Source organism: Scophthalmus maximus, chromosome 12, assembly GCF_022379125.1.
Source record: "Scophthalmus maximus strain ysfricsl-2021 chromosome 12, ASM2237912v1, whole genome shotgun sequence".
NCBI classification, from domain to species: Eukaryota; Metazoa; Chordata; class Actinopteri; order Pleuronectiformes; family Scophthalmidae; genus Scophthalmus; species Scophthalmus maximus.
Genome location: NC_061526.1, coordinates 13,378,888 through 13,396,397, shown reverse-complemented (window position 1 = coordinate 13,396,397; position 17,510 = coordinate 13,378,888). Strand labels below are relative to the sequence as shown.

At 43.5% G+C, this 17,510-nt stretch overlaps 1 protein-coding gene across 2 annotated transcripts; it reads right to left on the bottom strand.

Moving 5' to 3' along the window:
- Window positions 1-1,619: 1,619 nt before the first annotated feature.
- On the bottom strand, window positions 1,620-16,746 carry LOC118288351 (sorting nexin-4-like). Of its 2 annotated transcripts, none has more exons than XM_035614362.2 (14): window positions 16,652-16,746; window positions 14,142-14,266; window positions 12,301-12,439; window positions 10,437-10,586; window positions 10,306-10,353; window positions 8,980-9,035; window positions 8,376-8,448; window positions 7,095-7,156; window positions 6,158-6,223; window positions 5,375-5,464; window positions 4,744-4,843; window positions 3,434-3,579; window positions 3,176-3,290; window positions 1,620-3,087 (listed from the first exon to the last, which is right to left on the bottom strand). In XM_035614362.2, exons 1-14 carry the CDS (start codon window positions 16,733-16,735, stop codon window positions 3,040-3,042), a joined length of 1,302 nt encoding a protein of 433 aa, XP_035470255.2. In that variant the 5' UTR covers window positions 16,736-16,746; the 3' UTR covers window positions 1,620-3,039. The 2 variants fall into 2 exon arrangements, with proteins under 2 accessions (XP_035470255.2, XP_035470262.1); XM_035614369.2 differs by having other exon boundaries at window positions 16,587-16,716.
- Between the last annotated feature and the right edge of the window lie 764 nt (window positions 16,747-17,510).

Below are 17,510 nucleotides of genomic sequence, written 5' to 3'. Positions count from 1 at the left end.
ACATTAACTTCTGAAACAGTCTGACATCACTTCAGCTTCTATTCATATTAGTTTCATCAGCGTAAGCCAAAAGGCAAAAATATTCACTCAATACAAACTTGATATAATTCCTGTGTTTATTTACAATATATCATTAGACTCACTTTAAACCACAGCCTGGGTATGTTGAACTCTTTCATAGTACAGGCCCCAAGTCTAAACGCTCCATGTCTGGTGTTAGGCAACCAGGGCAACCAGATGAGAAGTAGGCTACTCAAATAGAGACTGATGAAGTACAACAAAGATGCTACAGCAACAGGGGGCCAGCACAAAAGGTCAAGGGGGGAGATATCTTCACCATCCTCACACACCGATATTGGGTACCAAGCCCCAAGGACAACCTTCACACAAGGGCAGCTGACCTGAGATTGAAGATCATAATGTTGTATACTAAGTATCGATGATGTGAAGATGTATTGAAGAGAAGTCCGCCGACACCGTCTTGATTGTATATAAAGGTTTATTACAAAAAGACCAGCATCGATTACAAGCACTGCAGAGCTTGGAGAGTGTCCGGCCAAAATGACAAAACCTTCCGACTCTTCTTGGGGGTTACATTTATAGGTCCGTTGTTTACTTGAGCAAGAACATCTGGTTCAAGTTATACTATGTAAGACAAGGAATTTAAAGGGGGCCACAAGGAAAGGTGAGGGGTCATCAGGAGGCCCCTAACTTGGCATTCCAAAGAAAGAGATATAAACACATATTCCCTTCTCATTCCGTATATGGACGAAAAGACACTACAATAACCAAGCTGGATACCTGGGACCTCTGTGGCAGATTACCAAGGCTAAGTGACAAAGAACCTTTTGAAAGTCTGCTAGAAGATATGAATGCAGCACTACATACTAGTAGTAACACCAGAGGAGCCAAGCACCAGCTACTGGTCAAGAAAGCAACACTCAAGACTGTGAGACCGGACAGACCAATCTGTGCACCACCTGGATTAACTACAAGAAAGTCTTCCACTTGATGCCACACACATGGATACTGGAATGCTTGGGAATATACAACATCAACAGAGAGCCTTCTTTAAGAGCTCAAAGGAACTGTGGGAAACGAGTCTGGAGGCCAACCCAAAGCCAACTGCACAGATCGAAATTCCTCGGGTCCTCCAGGTCATTACGATGTTAATGGGTTCTCTATTAAGTTCTAGAGGAAAACGAAACAAGTGACCAGAAATTGATGCGATGCAAAACCACAAAATCTAAATATGTTGATGTGTAAAAAAAAAAGAAGAAGGCTTGTCTTTGTGTAATTTACAACATGAACTTTTTTCCGGGCAGTAAACCTCGTTCCTGAGACACAACATGGCTGCATGCCAAACACTTAACCCACAGTGCTTGACTTTTTCTGGGCTTTTTCTGAGGTGAGTTTTTAAAAGATGGAAACCCCGTGGCTCACAAATATAAAATACAAAGTGTATGAAAGAGACAGAAAATGCGCAATAAATAGCAGCGCTGAATGAATGTGACTTGCTCTGTAAAGCGTTTTGATTGGTCGATAAGACATTCTCAGGTTCTGATTCAAATGCCAAGTATATCGGACATTTTTGATTCCAAAAAGTAAAATATATTCAGTGATTTGACACAATTTTATTCAAATAAATAGAAAAAACAGCAGTTTGACAATTGAGCAGTGAAGTTAAAAACAAAGCTTATTGCTAGCAAGCAAAAAATAACACATTCAGGACATACAGAACCAAATGACACAGTCAATAAAATAAGGTTGAATTCATTTAAACTCATCATAGTTAAAAATCCTCAAACATACATCAGCACGTATTCAACATGTAGCCTCTCACTTTGATACAGAGATGTAACCACCGACCTCACAGCTGAGGGAAGTGGAGGAAAAGTGATACCACTAATTTAAAATCACAACTGAATTAGTTTTCACTACAGTAGCCAGTCCTTTGCTGACACCTTAAACATGATCAGATGTGATTTAGCACTAGGATGTTCTTTATAGTTCTGTTTATGCAGCTCAGGTCACTTCAACACCTGTAGTTGAAAATATGACCTACTGTTGCCGTCAGGCTACATCCATACTAATACATGTTGATGCTGGCACGATCGTCATAATCATAACTGCCATCTCCAGTTTCCTATGCAGGACACAGAACATAACCAGCGTACGTGCTAACGGGCCATGCCATCTGTTTACGCAATGATAGAGAAAAGTACACAGGAACTCCAGACGAACTCATACTGTACCAGGTTCACCAGCTGCCTCTGCCTCAACACAATCTGATTGGCTTGTGTCAAGCTCTGCTCAACTTCCAACACATGCACCGCAAACGAAGCAACAGAACCACGATGCAGTTGGTCAATACGTGACGCCAACCCATTCAAAGTGAATGAGCAGCATTTCTGTTGAAGCCTCCAGCGCGTTTGAGCGTTTTCAACGCTTTGCATTTACAGCTGGTAGTTGAGTCGTGACTCATAAGAACTAATCAGGGGCTGAACGCACACGACTGTGTTATATTTTACAATGCAGGCCAAGAGTTTTCATACTAACATTGGGAGTGGCGTGGACAGCAGCTGTAAACTTAGCAATGATGTGAACTCAAAGTGTGGTTATACAGTATCCTTAGTTCATGCGTAAATGCACAAAACAGCAGGTTACAGAGCGTGACAACACCAGGATGCTGACGTCCCTGCCTAGTGAAGGCTCACATCTATCAAACTCCTGGTTTACTCAAATGTACTTAAACCACAACTTGTTAGTTGATTTGAACATGTAAAACTGGTCAAGTGTCAATATGAGTTCAGAGAGAAACCTGTGAACTACGGTGCTATGTGTGATCCATCACTTCCCTTTTCACTCCAGAAAAGTGAATCACTTTTGAAAGTTAGCTGCATATAAATAATGTTTGTAAGTACTTGAGATTACATTATCTTTACACACATCTTGTTACACGAGTGAGGTTGTATTCAAACCTCAACCAGAGCTCACAGAGACAGAGAGAGAAGAACAGCTCAGAGTTTGGCTTCCGCTTCACATCTTGATGAAACATTCTTTGGCGTTGCTCCACACTTGGATTCCCTGTGAGGAGAGAGAAGCCATGAAAACTCGTTGGTCAAGAACATGGCCTCTGAACTTGTCCTGTATGATGTGATGTGCTCTCTCGTACCTTTTTGCACATGCTGATTTGCATGACAGCGTAGTTGATGAGTGCTTCCCGCAGATCTTTGTCTTTCTGCTCCTCAAAGCGCTGCATGTCCACCCATGCCCTTTCAACATGCTCTCTGCAGTGGCACATGCGCGCACACACACACACACACACACACACACACACACACACAAACACAAATGCAAAGAGATTATGTTCTCGCTAAATCAGCACAGGACATGTAGCTGCCTTTACACCCTATATGCTGCTGCCACTCACTGGCACTCGACCGTCTTCTCCTTAACGGTGTCTTCACCCTCTGCGATCAGCTCCTCCAGCAGCTTCAGTCTGGCCTCCCTCTGCTCAGGCGCCTCTTGTCCAAACAGCTTGTTGGTCATTCCTTTAAAGGAAAACGTCCGGACTATCTGATGAGGAATATAGGTAGTGTGAGGGACATTATCATTTTTTATTATGAGTGCTGTCAGCTTTCACAAGAGCCATTAGGTTAGACGAATGTGAGCTGATATTCAGGAAAGTGCAAACATTTTCTTTGGCTGGGTCGAGATGTCCTCGCTGCCTGATTAGAATTGTGGTGTAACCATCACATTCGGGAAAAGGTTTTGCATTAGAGTTTTTACAGTTTTCCAAGAAAGTGGTCTGATTCTGCTGATTGTTTCTGTAACTTGGCCAGAAGTCAGTGACTGACACAGTAAGAGAGGTGAATTTCTGTCACTTGCACATCTACCTGTGTAACTGAATTCTCCATGATCACATCTAACTTCACCTGGGGGCTCAGAACCTTCAACAAGTTAGGTCAGTGGAGAGAGGTCTTTTCCCTCCCAGAAGACAGACACAAAACAATGCAATTCGGTTGAAGCTAAACTATATTTATATAGCGCTTTTCTAGTCTTGTTGACCAATCAAAGCACTTTTACATTACAAGTCACATCCACCCATTCACACACATTCATACAGCGCTGCTATTTACCACATTTTTCTGTCACATACAGTACACTGCCAGAAGAGCGTCAGATGCAATTTAAGTGTCCTTGTTAAGGTCTAATCTGATGGTTAAAGCTCATGGAAAAAAAGGAATTTAGTTTGTGTTCTACAATTGTTAGTAGTACATTTTAAAAGGCCTTTAATATAACTTGATTATTGATGGTCAGAGTTATTTGTTTCAGATTAGGGACGAGGGTCTTGAGGAGGAAGATTGAATTCAGACACGTGGATCAGAGCTCAGGGTTTATATATGACACCATGGATTTATATCAATTTAGATGAAATATGACGCAGTCGTGTGCATTCAGTTCCTGATTAGTTCTTACCAGTCACGACTCAACTACTAGCTGTAAATGCAAAGCCTGTCCACACTGATCATGTGACCATTTGCCTGTCCACCCTGATCATGTTACTGTAGCTATATGTGTGTGTTAATAGTCACACGATCAGGGTGGACAGGTTAATAGTCACACGATCAGGGTGGACAGGCAAATAGTCACATGATCAGTGTGGACAGGTTAACAGTCACACGATCAGTGTGAACAGGTGAACACGTTATATTAGTATATTATAATATAATAGTATACCCCTGTAGCTAACTCTTCACGTTGCTGCTTCTTGGAGATGAGGTCCTGCGAAGCCATCTCAAGCTCGAACTGGGTCAGCTCGTGTTTCCTGCACACTGCCCTGCCAAGGTAACAACACAATATCCTCATACACACCAGAACAAACAATAGATACGTGGCGCAGTTAGACACTTGTTAGGAGTTTGGTGGTTTAAGTTTTTTGGTCAAACACTTATTCACTAATAAAACCATCATGTCTTGGTCGAGGTGAGAGGCTCCTCCCCTGACAAAAGACAGATACATAACCATCGATCCAACAACACAGCTTTTGTCTCCTCAGAGACGAGGGAGACAAGCTGTTGTTTCACAGAGGTGTGTACTAGTAAAACGGGCAGCCGTGTTCTGTGCTACAGCGAGTCAGCAGGACAACACTAATGAGATGAAGCGAATTTATGATAATGACCTACGTTGACTGTCTGTCCACAGGACTTCTCAGCTACCGATCCCATTACCTTCACCACATTTTGACAAAACTGCAACAGTGAAATTTCAGTCCACCACTGAGATCCTCCAGACAAACTACTATCCACCAACAGCCCCTGACAGAAAAATCGTAAAAAATAAGGAAGGTAATGCGTAAACTAACCCTTACCTTAGAGCTTCAGCGTAGGACAGATATTCTTTTAGCTGGTCTGCATAATGTTCCTCTTCTTCTAAGATATCATCTATTGAGGCAGCATATCTGCAGGTGGGAGAGAAACGGCAGCTTATCTTTACAAACAACACTGCTGTCACAGAGGTAGATTCTCTTTATGGCGGCAGCTGCAAGGTTCAGTGGAATAAATGTAATTAATAATTATTAAATATACAACATGCACTTTGTTACAAAGAAATAAATGAACAGTATTTGATGGTAAATGGACTGTATTTATAAAGCATATTTCTAGTATTATAGACCAGACTTTATGGGACTTTATCTGTCACATTCACCCACAGAGCCATCAGAGGCAATTGAAGTGTCTTGCCCAAGCACACTTCAGCATGCGAACTGGGGGAAGTGGGGGTCGAACCACTGACCCTCTGGTTAGTGGACGACCGTCTCTATCTTCTGAACCACACAGCCCCCAACATCAAACAAATGACATCGCTGAGCGACTTGAGTCAGGTCTTGAGGGTTGATTACATACTGTGATTGGCCGGTGAGCCTGGTCCTGACACATGCATTTAGCCTGCTGTCATGTGCATCCTGAGTGACAAGCACAGAGGGGGATAAGATCTGACAGTCTACCGATGTGGTGGGATGTATCCATGTGTGTGAGAGAGAGACTGCCACAAATAAATCCTTGTATGGGAAACAATAAATTTAGACACAGAAGTAGTATTTGTTGATGAGCTGCATCAGGGGCATGACAAAAAAACAGACTTATAGACTCACGCATCCATATGATGACCAGCACTTTGCAGTCCATCTCCCATCTCTTTCTCTATGGCGCTCCACTCACTGCAGTGAACACACACACACACACACACACACACACACACACACACACAAATTAGCAAAGAATCTATCATATACACTGCGACTCACAAGAAAACTTGTTTTTCCATATCCCAAGCGAGGGTCTAACAACTGAGGGGTCTGGACATGCTGGACTACAAATAAAGATGGACGACATGAGAAATGATCTACCGTCCACTGGTGGCTGGCTGCAGTTCAGATCATAAAGCCCACCTCCTCCATGTCAGTGGTTGAGAAATGGACCTAGGTTGGGTATCGTGGGTTTTTTTTCAGACTGACCCACAGTTGGTCGAGCTCGTGTATTGACGGGCACTCGGCTCCACTTTGACTCCAAATGATGTCAAAAGTGCAAAATGGTGGCTCCCTTAACGACCATTCTAGATTCCTTTATGTACAAAAGAGAGGATGTGGAGACCCATTGTCCATCTTTATCTATAGTCAAATACTGTGTCCCAATTGAGGGGCTGCCTCCTTCGAAGGCTAATTTGAAGCGTGTCAGATTAGGAAAGCTCCTTCAAACGTGGCCGACAAATGCGTGGAATGAAGAATCCGACGAGTGGATCATTCCCAGTCCAGCCTATCCCACGATTCATTGTGCGCCAGTGAGGAACGTTCGAACCGTGGCAACTGCAACCTCCATTGCTTGGCAATAGTAGTAAGGGGCAGAACAAATAGGAAATCCGTCGTAGACCAGATTGGCGTCCGTCGGCCGCATAGACCACATCCTCCAAAAGACTAAATTGAGACCCAGCGCAAGTGCTGGATGTGCTACATTGATACAACTGACGTGACAAAGGGACAATGTAAATAGCAGTTCAGGTCAGGAGACGTTGTCTCATGCTTGTTGTCAAACCTGAAGACTCTTCCGTAGTTCCCATGGACCTTGAAAACACCATAGAGTCGATCAGCAACCCTCTAGGAAACAGGCAGAGACTGAGAGTGAGTGTTCAAATACAACATACAGTGATTCTCTACTTTATCTGCCTGTTCCACAAGTTGCCCACATCACCACTGAGCTCTGGAGCTACGTGTTATGCACTACTACACGTTACTACACGTTACTACACATTACTACACATCAGGAGAAAAAGGGGCAGATATTTTGAAGGTATAAAAAATGAGAAGGCCCAGGCAGCTCTGTATGGAAGTGTCATCTTCTCTCTTGTCTGAACTGAACCTTCCTCACTGAACTTAACCACCTCATTACACACCACTGACCTCATACTGTACTCATACTTTTTGTATTAAAAACTGTATTAGTGTATTTTGTTTTTATCATATATTTTAAGTATTTTAAAATGTTAACGACATTGTTTAACACTGAGTCTCGTTAATTCAAACTTTCAAGCACAAACATAACTTCCTCTGGGATTACATTGACTGTTCATCCACAAACTTAATAATAATTAGTTAAGCAATTAGTTCATCATATCAACTCAAAGTCAATTTTCGTGATTCCAACATATTTCTGCTGCCCCAAACTGGTTAAAATAAAATCGGTTATTGTTGGTTTCGAGATTTAAGGCATAAAGCAACTCATTTCAATATTTAAGCACAAAATAATTCAGCCTGTGTGTGTGTGTGTGTGTGTGTGTGTGGGTGTGAGAGGGAGAGAGAGACAGAGAGAGAGAGAGGCGGGTAGAGAGAGAGAGAGACAGGTAGAGAGAGAGAGGCAGGTAGAGAGAGAGATAGAGAGACAGGCAGGTTGAGAGAGGCAGGTAGAGAGAGAGATAGAGAGACAGGCAGGTTGAGAGAGGCAGGTAGAAAGAGAGACAGGTAGAGAGAGAGAGAGAGAGAGACAGGCAGGTAGAGAGAGGCAGGTAGAAAGAGAGACAGGTAGAGAGACAGGCAGGTTGAGAGAGGCAGGTAGAAAGAGAGACAGGTAGAGAGAGAGAGAGAGAGAGAGAGAGACAGGCAGGTAGAGAGAGGCAGGTAGAAAGAGAGACAGGTAGAGAGACAGGCAGTTAGAGAGAGAGAGAGAGGCAGGTAGAGAGAAATACAGGTAGAGAGAAAGACAGATACACAGAGACCGGTAGAGAGACAGGCAGTTAGAGAGAGAGAGAGAGGCAGGTAGAGAGAAATACAGGTAGAGAGAAAGACAGACACACAGAGACAGGTAGAGAGCCAGACTTACTGCTCTTGCCCGGAGCAGCTGAGATGTGTGAGACTGCAGCTCATCACTGTAGTGTTTCATGTCCATGAAGCGTCTGCGTCAGAGAAACACATCTGTCACTGTTGGCTGATGTTTCATTGATGGAATGAAATGATTGATTAATGAAATGGGGGAGGGGGGGGGGGGTTGGGTACAGAACGCTGGGGCCATTATCAAAGGAAACATATTATGCCTAGGTTATTATTTTATTTTGTGTATGTAAACATTCTGAAAGTTAAAAAACCCACAGTCTGTCATCAGGATATTGTGATTGACTTGTGTCACTGTTTGCTGATGGTTAAATGATGCAATGACCAATCAATCAACGGAGAAAATATGAGCAGATTCATTGATACTGGGTGTAAATGAGAACAAAATAATAATAATAATAATAATAATAATATATATAATAATTATGAGTTTGCTTTGCTTAAAGAGGCTAACAATGCCCCTCTACATACAGACCACAGTACAGTACATCTTATTATATCTCAGGAGACCACACAGCTCCAACTTTTGAATGAGCTTTTAATATGTGGTGAAGAATTATTTTGACATAAAGGGTTATGTACAGAGTCTCCCTTACTTATCTGTGTTCCTCACGCGGAAGGTGGCACTCAGAGCTCTCAGTCTGGACTCTGCCTGCAACAAGAGGGAGTAGTCAGAGGTCTGTGGATACTGAGGCTGCGTTTCATTAGTTGTTCAACATGCCCTCGCTCACTTGCCCTCAGCACTTCCCCTCGGGGCCGCCATCAAAAGTGTCGTTCCATTCGTCTGAAAAACTGAAGTGAACTTGGTGAGATGGCCCCTCGAAGGGCTGAGGGATTGAGTGAACAACGATGGTCACTTGAGAGGTGGATATCACCCACAATGCATTGCAGTTATGCATTTGGTGCAAGAGAACACATCCATGGGTAGGTGGCAGTAATGTACGTAAAACGCGATTGCTCACCACCAAAGAAGAATAGCAATAATAGTGATGATAATCATGATGCGCAAGTGAGCGAGGGAGAGAGAGATAGAGGCACGGGGCAGCAGTGAACTTTTCTCTACCACCCTGTAAATGATACAATCCGTGTCCAGAGCCAATTTTTTTTTTTTAAGGCAAATACTGTAAATACATCTCTCTCTCTGTGTGCGCGCGCGTGCAAGTGGGAGAGGGAGAGAAAGAGTGAGAGATGTATTTACAGTATTTGCCTGAGAGCGCCTGCTTTGTGTGTGGACTTCTGCAGTCTTGCTTGGTAGCTTGCTTGTGCTTAGTGAATTAATAATGAATAATATAAACGAACTTACTTCAGGCTAAAGGACATTATCTCAGTATAGTGGAGTGTGGTGCGCCTGTTGTTCCCGAGTAGTAATTTGTATTTGAATGTTACGTTTAACAAAAATATGCGAGCATATGCATTTCCATTCTATTCTAAGATGGTGCCATGGTGGTTTATTTGAACGTTTTCATGAATTGATTCAGTGTGTGTATATGTCATTGTGAAAGCCTGTAAGTGCGCCGCATGCTGCTGGTGCCATAATCTCACGTGAGTCTGATATTCGCAATTATAAAGCCCGATTCTGAAATTGGGTCGGTAAGGGACCAAACTGACAGGGCCAAATTTTGGTCCCAGTCCGCCCAGACGGTGGTGCCGACGTATTGCAATCATCCGTAGAAAAACGCCTTTCTCTCATATTTGTAAGAAGCAGTATAGGGCAACGTCTACAACTGGCGGTCAAGTGAACAAGGGCGGGTGCGTTTCATTTCAATCCCCCCGCCCACTTTCCCTCTGCTCTCCAAGTGGCCTCCGTATGACGTATGCTGTAACGTAATACCAAGGGCTGAGGGGAAGTGAAGGAGGGCATGTTGAACAACCAATGAAACGCAGCATGAGTCTTGTATGACGAGTTCAGGTGAGTTCATTACCTTCGCCTGGAAGCCCGTCTCATACACCACTTCTCTCCAGCCATGTTCCTGCCACACACATTTGTGAGAGAAATCAGTAAGTGACGAGCAGCTAATCTACACGCGACCAGGTGACCTGCTGCAACGTGTACCTCGGTGAGGAAGTGGTAAAGGATCTTGTCATTGGAGAGGACGGAATGAGAGGCCACACGGACCAGGAAGTTCTCCAGCCCGACCCTGCGGCGCTCCACAAAGTCTGGGTCCATATTGTCTGCTGACAGCTTGTGCCACACGAACTCTGCCTGCGTGCAAGAGAACAAGGCTTTCACACTTTCACCTGACTTTTTGTTAAATTCTGTTAACTCTGGAAGACATGACAATAAGCCACAACTTTAACTTAGCAGATTTGACCTACTCTGGCCAAACATATATTACCTAATGTTGTGTGTTGTGTGTTCTGTGTCGTGGAAATGTGTAGAATGGCCCAGTGAAACAAAGACCTGTCCTGACCTGCGACTCTTATTTCTGAGTTAGAATTACAACTGCTGTAATATCAGTCTGGTAGAGATTAAAGTGGCGGCTGTACAGCTGTTCTCTCTCTTCTCTCCTCTCCCCCTCTTTCTGCCCACCTCTCCTCTCTCCCCCATTTTTCTCCTTACCCCAACCAGTTGAGACTGATGGCCGCCCCAGTCCGGTTCTGCCAGAGATTTCTTCCTTTTAAAGAGGATTTTTTTCTCATCCACAGTCGCCAAGTGCTTGCTCATTGTGGGTTTTGTTGGGTTTTCCCTGTAATATTGTAATATTGACCTTACTACGTTAAGTGTCTTGAGACAATGTATGTTGTGATTTGGCGCTACACAAATAAAATTGAATTCAATTGAACAGAGCATGAGCTTTCAGTTGAAAGGACAGAGTCAGAGACAGAGGGGCTTCCAGCAATAAAGGGGGTGTGGTTAATTTTTGCAACAGGAAGTGCCCCTAATACCAGGACTATATACAAAGCTTCTCACTCACACCCTGGCAGCCCCCCCCCCCCCTTACTAACGTTCACATAAAAAATCCTCCCCCTCACCAATGAATCTCTCCATGCCCTTCCCCCCCAGTACCTACTGGACCTTCTCCATCCCAACACCCCATCCCGGAATGACAAGGGTCTGCTCTTCATCCCCCACACCAGACTGTGAACACCGCGCCCCCCCCCTTCTTGGGAACTCTATCCCCGAATCTAAACCGAATCCTCTCTGGACATCTTCAAAAAACTCCTAAAAACCCACCTGTTAGGCCAAGGCCTACAATCCCTCATGACTGTGTGTGTGTTTGTATGTGTGTAAATGTAAAGCGTCCTTGGGTCCCTTGTAGGCGCTGTATAGATAAAGTTTATTATTATTATTATAATTCTAAATGGAATGTTCGTACCAACAGTGAGTAAATGGAGGGTGGTTGAACGGAAAGGGAATGTGAACAGAGGAAGGATTGACAGATTTAAATTACATTCTGTGATACAATTAGTCTCTTTCCCCCAGAAAGAAAATAACCTTAATACAAATATCACACAATGGAGCTGCCAAGAAAAAATGAAATATACAACAAACTAATTTCCCATCAATCTTTTTTAGTCATGATGTTTGAATCACCACAATAACTGAATAAGTTGCCCTTTATTACCTTCTGTTCTCCCATCACAGTGTTACAGATTGTCATGTGGCTGCTGACTTTGCATTGCTCTGTGTACATTGACACAGATAGAAACTAGTGTGGTTATTCCACTTTGACTCAACAACTTTTAGGCGGCATATACAGTATATGCTGACTTTGGTACAGAAGGTCAGGGTTCGATTCCGTATCATTGGCTAAAATCCGGAGAGGGCCCTTAGGCAAGGCCCTTAATGCTGCCTGCCTACCTCTGATATGTGTCAAAAAATGGATGATTGTAAGTCGCTTTGGACAAAAGCATCAGTAAAATGTATGTAATGTAATATATCTGACATGTCTTGCATCAGTGGACAATGAACTCACCCTCTTCTCCGGCAGAGGGGCGACAACGACGTGTGGATAGGTGACTATGAGGTAGCTCCGCAGCAGCTCAAACTCACTGTACCTCCTCCACAGAGAATCGGGGGCTGAGTTGTGACCTTCAGACACTGCTTCCATCGACCTTTAGAGAGTGAGCCACACAACAATCTGGTCACAGAGGTGGAAGTGGGAGAGACTGTACATTAAGTTTATTCCATTCGGGTTTCACAGTGTAACATGGTCTGGAAATTCATGGTTTGTATCGTTATAGTGTCCAAATTGTATTTGGTCATTACTGAATTTTTTAATACACAATAATTATTATATTTTAAAGAGATTATATTTTAAGAAAAGCTCAGCTATGCTTTCACATATCCTCCTTAACTGACTGTTAGACTGGCAACTGACACACACACACACACACACACACACACACACACACACACACACACTATTAACTATTAAACTTCCACAATAACCAGTAGATTAATCTCCAAAATGAAAATTATCATTAGTTGCATTTGGATAAGAAACAGTAAAAGAAAAACTCCAACTCAACCAAATACATAGTCAAACCTTCATTCACATTAATTTATGAGTATTCATAATATATAACAGTATATACTGTAACAGTATAATATATATATATATATATATATTAGTATAAAAATATAAAAAGTATTTTGATTTCAACATTTCAAGAACATAATCATTTTTTTCAGTTACAGTGATAAAAAAAAAATTACTGAAGGAAAGGAGGTAAATACTCCCTCAACTTGTGAATATTGAAAACTATGGTGAAGCTGTGCTATTTTCTGAGATGTTATCATATGAGGAAACTGCATGATAAATATAGTTATAATGCACAGCCCTGTAGGTGAGCGGCACAGAGAGTTCATACATGAAACACTGCAGGTCTACTTCTCCCTCTGATGAATCCCACCTGTATTCTGGTCCCTGCTAAATATTTCTGGACTTATATTCATTAGTGGTTTCTATCTCGTTCAGTGTCTCTGAGTCCACATATCTGCGCAGGTTGTAGTAAATCACATTTACACACAACAATAACTAACACAACATGTACAGTACAGACAACGTTGATGAACATCGCCAGTGTAAATGGAGTTGATGAAATGAGCACAGTTACAGTGTTTGGTAGCGTTGTGGCTCTATGGTGTCTTCATGAGGGTAGTTTTATGAATGCCACAGAGCCAAAATCATGTTATCATGTGTGAATTCATGTCACACGGACAGAGAACTTCTGAGTGAACATTCTGGGTTTACTTCATATTCAATGTAAACATTGTCACACTAGATGTTGTACAACATCTGGGCTTTCGGAGATAAATTTCAGAACCAGGGCTGAGCTGGCTCTGGTGCACAAACAGAACCGACAACTAACGGACTGTGAGGAAATATTTGCTGATTTTTACAAAACGTGTATTGGATTAAAATCTCTTAATGGCCCTTTAAATTGAACCTGGTTGAGATTGATCCCTTTTTGCCTGCAGGTTTAATATAGTTCCACTAGAAATGTTTCCTGATGGTTAACCTGACTGTGCCACAGTCTCATTTGTCGAGCCACAGTCTCATGATGATCTGCAGGAGAATCTCCACTCTGATGTTTTAACATGGAGACCAGAAGAATCATCACACTGGTGAGGGTCAGTGGGTTGAGAAACTGTGAATCGGACTACAGCCTGCAAATATTACAATATTGTTTACAGGCCATATTGTGACAGAAGACAGAAGTGATCTGATGCAACACCAGTGAAAACACATGACATCACATGACATAACATCCTGTCAGAAGATGAAGAGGATGAAGATCAGGCTGTTCTCACCTTGTCTCAATCAGATACACGGTGAAGATCTCCTGCATGTTCACTGTGTTTCTGCCACTTCTCTTCTCAGCCTCAGCAACACAGATCTCCATCCTGCGCAGCAGAGAGCAGCCCTGCTCCACCCCCTGCAGTACAGACAAACAACAGACACATTTGGATCACTGCCCCACCACCTGCAGTACAGACCGACAACAGACACATCTGGATCACTGCTCCACCGCCTGCAGTGCAGACAGAAAAAAGACAAATCTGGATCCCTGCTCCACCTGCATTACAGACAGACAAGAAGCACATCTGGATCCCTGCTCCAGCACTTGAAGTACAGACAGACAACAGACACACATCTGGATCACTGCTCCACCACCTGCAGTACAGTGCAGACAGACAACATACACACATATGAAACACTGCTCCATACTCTGCAGTACAGACAAACAACAGACACATCTAGAACCCTGCTCCACCTGCAGTACAGACAGACAACAGACACAAATCTGGATCCCTGCTCCATCACCTGAACACATCAGTAACAGACACATCTGAATCACTGCTCCACCACCTGCAGTACAGAGAGACAACAGACACATCTGGATCACTGCTCCTTCACCTGCAGTACAGACAGACAACCGACAAACATCTGGATCACTGCTCCGCCACCTGAACACGTCAGTAACAGACACATCTGAATAAGTGCTCCACCACCCGAACACGTCAGTAACAGACACACGTCTGGTTCACCGCTCCACCACCTGAACATGTCAGTAACGGACACATCTGGATCATTGCTCCACCACTTGAACACATCAGTAACATACACAGACACATCTGGATCACTGCTCCACCACCTGAACACGTCAGTAACATACACACATCTGGATCACTGCTCCACCACCTGAACATTTCAGTAACAGACACACATCTGGATCATTGCTCCATTACCTTAAAATTTCAATAACAGACAAACATCTGGATCACTGCTCCACCACCTGAACACGTCAGTAATAGACGAACATCTGGATCACTGCCCCACCACCTGAACACGTCAGTAATAGAAACATCTGGATCCCTGCTCCACAGCCTGAACATGTCAGTACAGACACACATCTGGATCACTGCTCCACCACTTGAACACATCAGTAACAGACACATCTGGATCACTGCTCCACCACCTGAACACGTCAGTAACAGAAACACATCTGGATCATTGCTCCATTACCTGAACATTTCAGTAACAGACAAACATCTGGATCACTGCTCCACCACCTGAACACGTCAGTAATAGAAACATCTGGATCACTGCTCCACCACCTGAACATGTCAGTAACAGACACACTTCTGGATCACTGCTCCATTACCTGAACATGTCAGTAACAGACAAACACCTGGATCACTGCTCCACCACCTGAACACATCAGTAATAGAAACATGTGGAACACCACCTAAACACGTCAGTAGCAGCCAAACATCTGGATCACTGCTCCACCACCTGAACACGTCAGTAACAGAAACACATCTGGATCATTGCTCCATTACCTGAACATTTCAGTAACAGACAAACATCTGGATCACTGCTCCACCACCTGAACACGTCAGTAATAGAAACATCTGGATCACTGCTCCACCACCTGAACATGTCAATAACAGACACACTTCTGGATCACTGCTCCATTACCTGAACATGTCAGTAACAGACAAACACCTGGATCACTGCTCCACCACCTGAACACATCAGTAATAGAAACATGTGGAACACCACCTAAACACGTCAGTAGCAGCCAAACATCTGGATCACTGCTCCACCACCTGAACACGTCAGTAACAGCCAAACATCTGGATCACTAGTCCACCACCTGAACATGTCAGTAACAGACAAACACCTGGATCACTGCTCCACCACCTGAACACATCAGTAATAGAAACATGTGGAACACCACCTAAACACGTCAGTAGCAGCCAAACATCTGGATCACTGCTCCACCACCTGAACACGTCAGTAACAGCCAAACATCTGGATCACTAGTCCACCACCTGAACACGTCAGTAACAGACAAAAATCTGGATCCCTGCTCCACAACCTGCAGTACAGACAGGTAACAGACACACATCTGGATGACTGCTCCACCACTTGCAGTACAGACAGGCATGAGACACAAATCTGGATCACTGCTCCACCACCTGCAGTGCAGACAGACAACAGACAAACATCTGAATCACTGCTCCACCACCTGAACATGTCAGTAACAGACACAGACACATCTGGATCACTCCATCTTAAAACTGTTCTATGAAACATTACGACAACACCAGTAAACTGTGAATCATACAGAAGGTCAGTGCATTCTTAAAAAAAACAATGAAAGTATTTCCTGTGTGTCTCATGTTAATACAGGGTCTCTCGTGTAGAACAGTTAACATCAACACAGGGTGACTCGGCTGGTGGCTTACAGTCGTGAGCAAACGTTAAACACAATGTAACGTGGAGCAGATGAGAAGTGAAGATAACGTCCGACCTTGTGGCGTAAACTCCGACCTGCGACCAGCGGCTCCGAGTCCCCGTCGGTACCCAGCAGCTCGTCTCTCCCATCCTCCGCCATCTTCTCCAATGTTTGCGTTGGTCAGCCAGCGCGCATGCGCAAAGCATCACCTCACCAGCAGATGCTCCATATATCCAGTGGTGAGCCGTATCTAGATATTTGTTGTAATGGGGTTTGACGGCCCCCTAGTGGCAGCTTTTCACAAGACAGGTGATGTGATTAGTGCAAGACGCCGTGAAGACACAGGCTTCAGCCGCAGCGTTTACTCTTGGGTTTAGAGATAAAGTTTATTTGATGAATATGGTTCTTTGCCCGCTTGTTTTTGATTTAGTAAAGCCTCTCCACTGTGGGAGTTGTTTGTTTTGTGGTTTCGATTTCGTTTTACGCTAAAGAACAATTTATCAGTCTATGAAACAGTCACACACACACACAGACACACACACACACACACACACACACACCATTTACAAGTATAATTGTCCTTTTTTGCTCAATGGGTCGATGCGATCGTGATTATGTTATTTTGCTTTGATGCAAATATGCAGAATGTTTGAGATGAGCAGTAGTTATTGTAGCTGTCTACGTCTTATCTTGCTCTGAGTCTTTGCAAGTGTATTTCAATGGTATATCACAGCCTGAGAAAGACACTGACTGTATAACAACACGGAACAGCATCAACATCACTAACAGAATAAAACCCACAACTTCCTGCCACAGTCCTGAATGTTCCTGACTGAACCTTATGAGAGGATTCATTTTACAAGGTTACGTTTTTTTCTGGTCACTTTCTGATTGACTCATATTACATATTGATACACTCATGTTGCCTCATCCT

Bases quoted from the DNA above. Each gene is read 5' to 3' on its own strand.
- LOC118288351 (XM_035614362.2), bottom strand. From the start codon at position 16,735: ATGGCGGAGGATGGGAGAGACGAGCTGCTGGGTACCGACGGGGACTCG. The intron at 7,157-8,375 runs GTAAGTCTGGCT...CCTGTTTCCTAG, and splicing joins AGCTGCTCCGGGCAAGAGCA to AGGGTTGCTGATCGACTCTA. The intron at 3,580-4,743 runs GTATACTATTAT...ATTCCTCATCAG, and splicing joins GTGAAGAGTTAGCTACAGGG to ATAGTCCGGACGTTTTCCTT.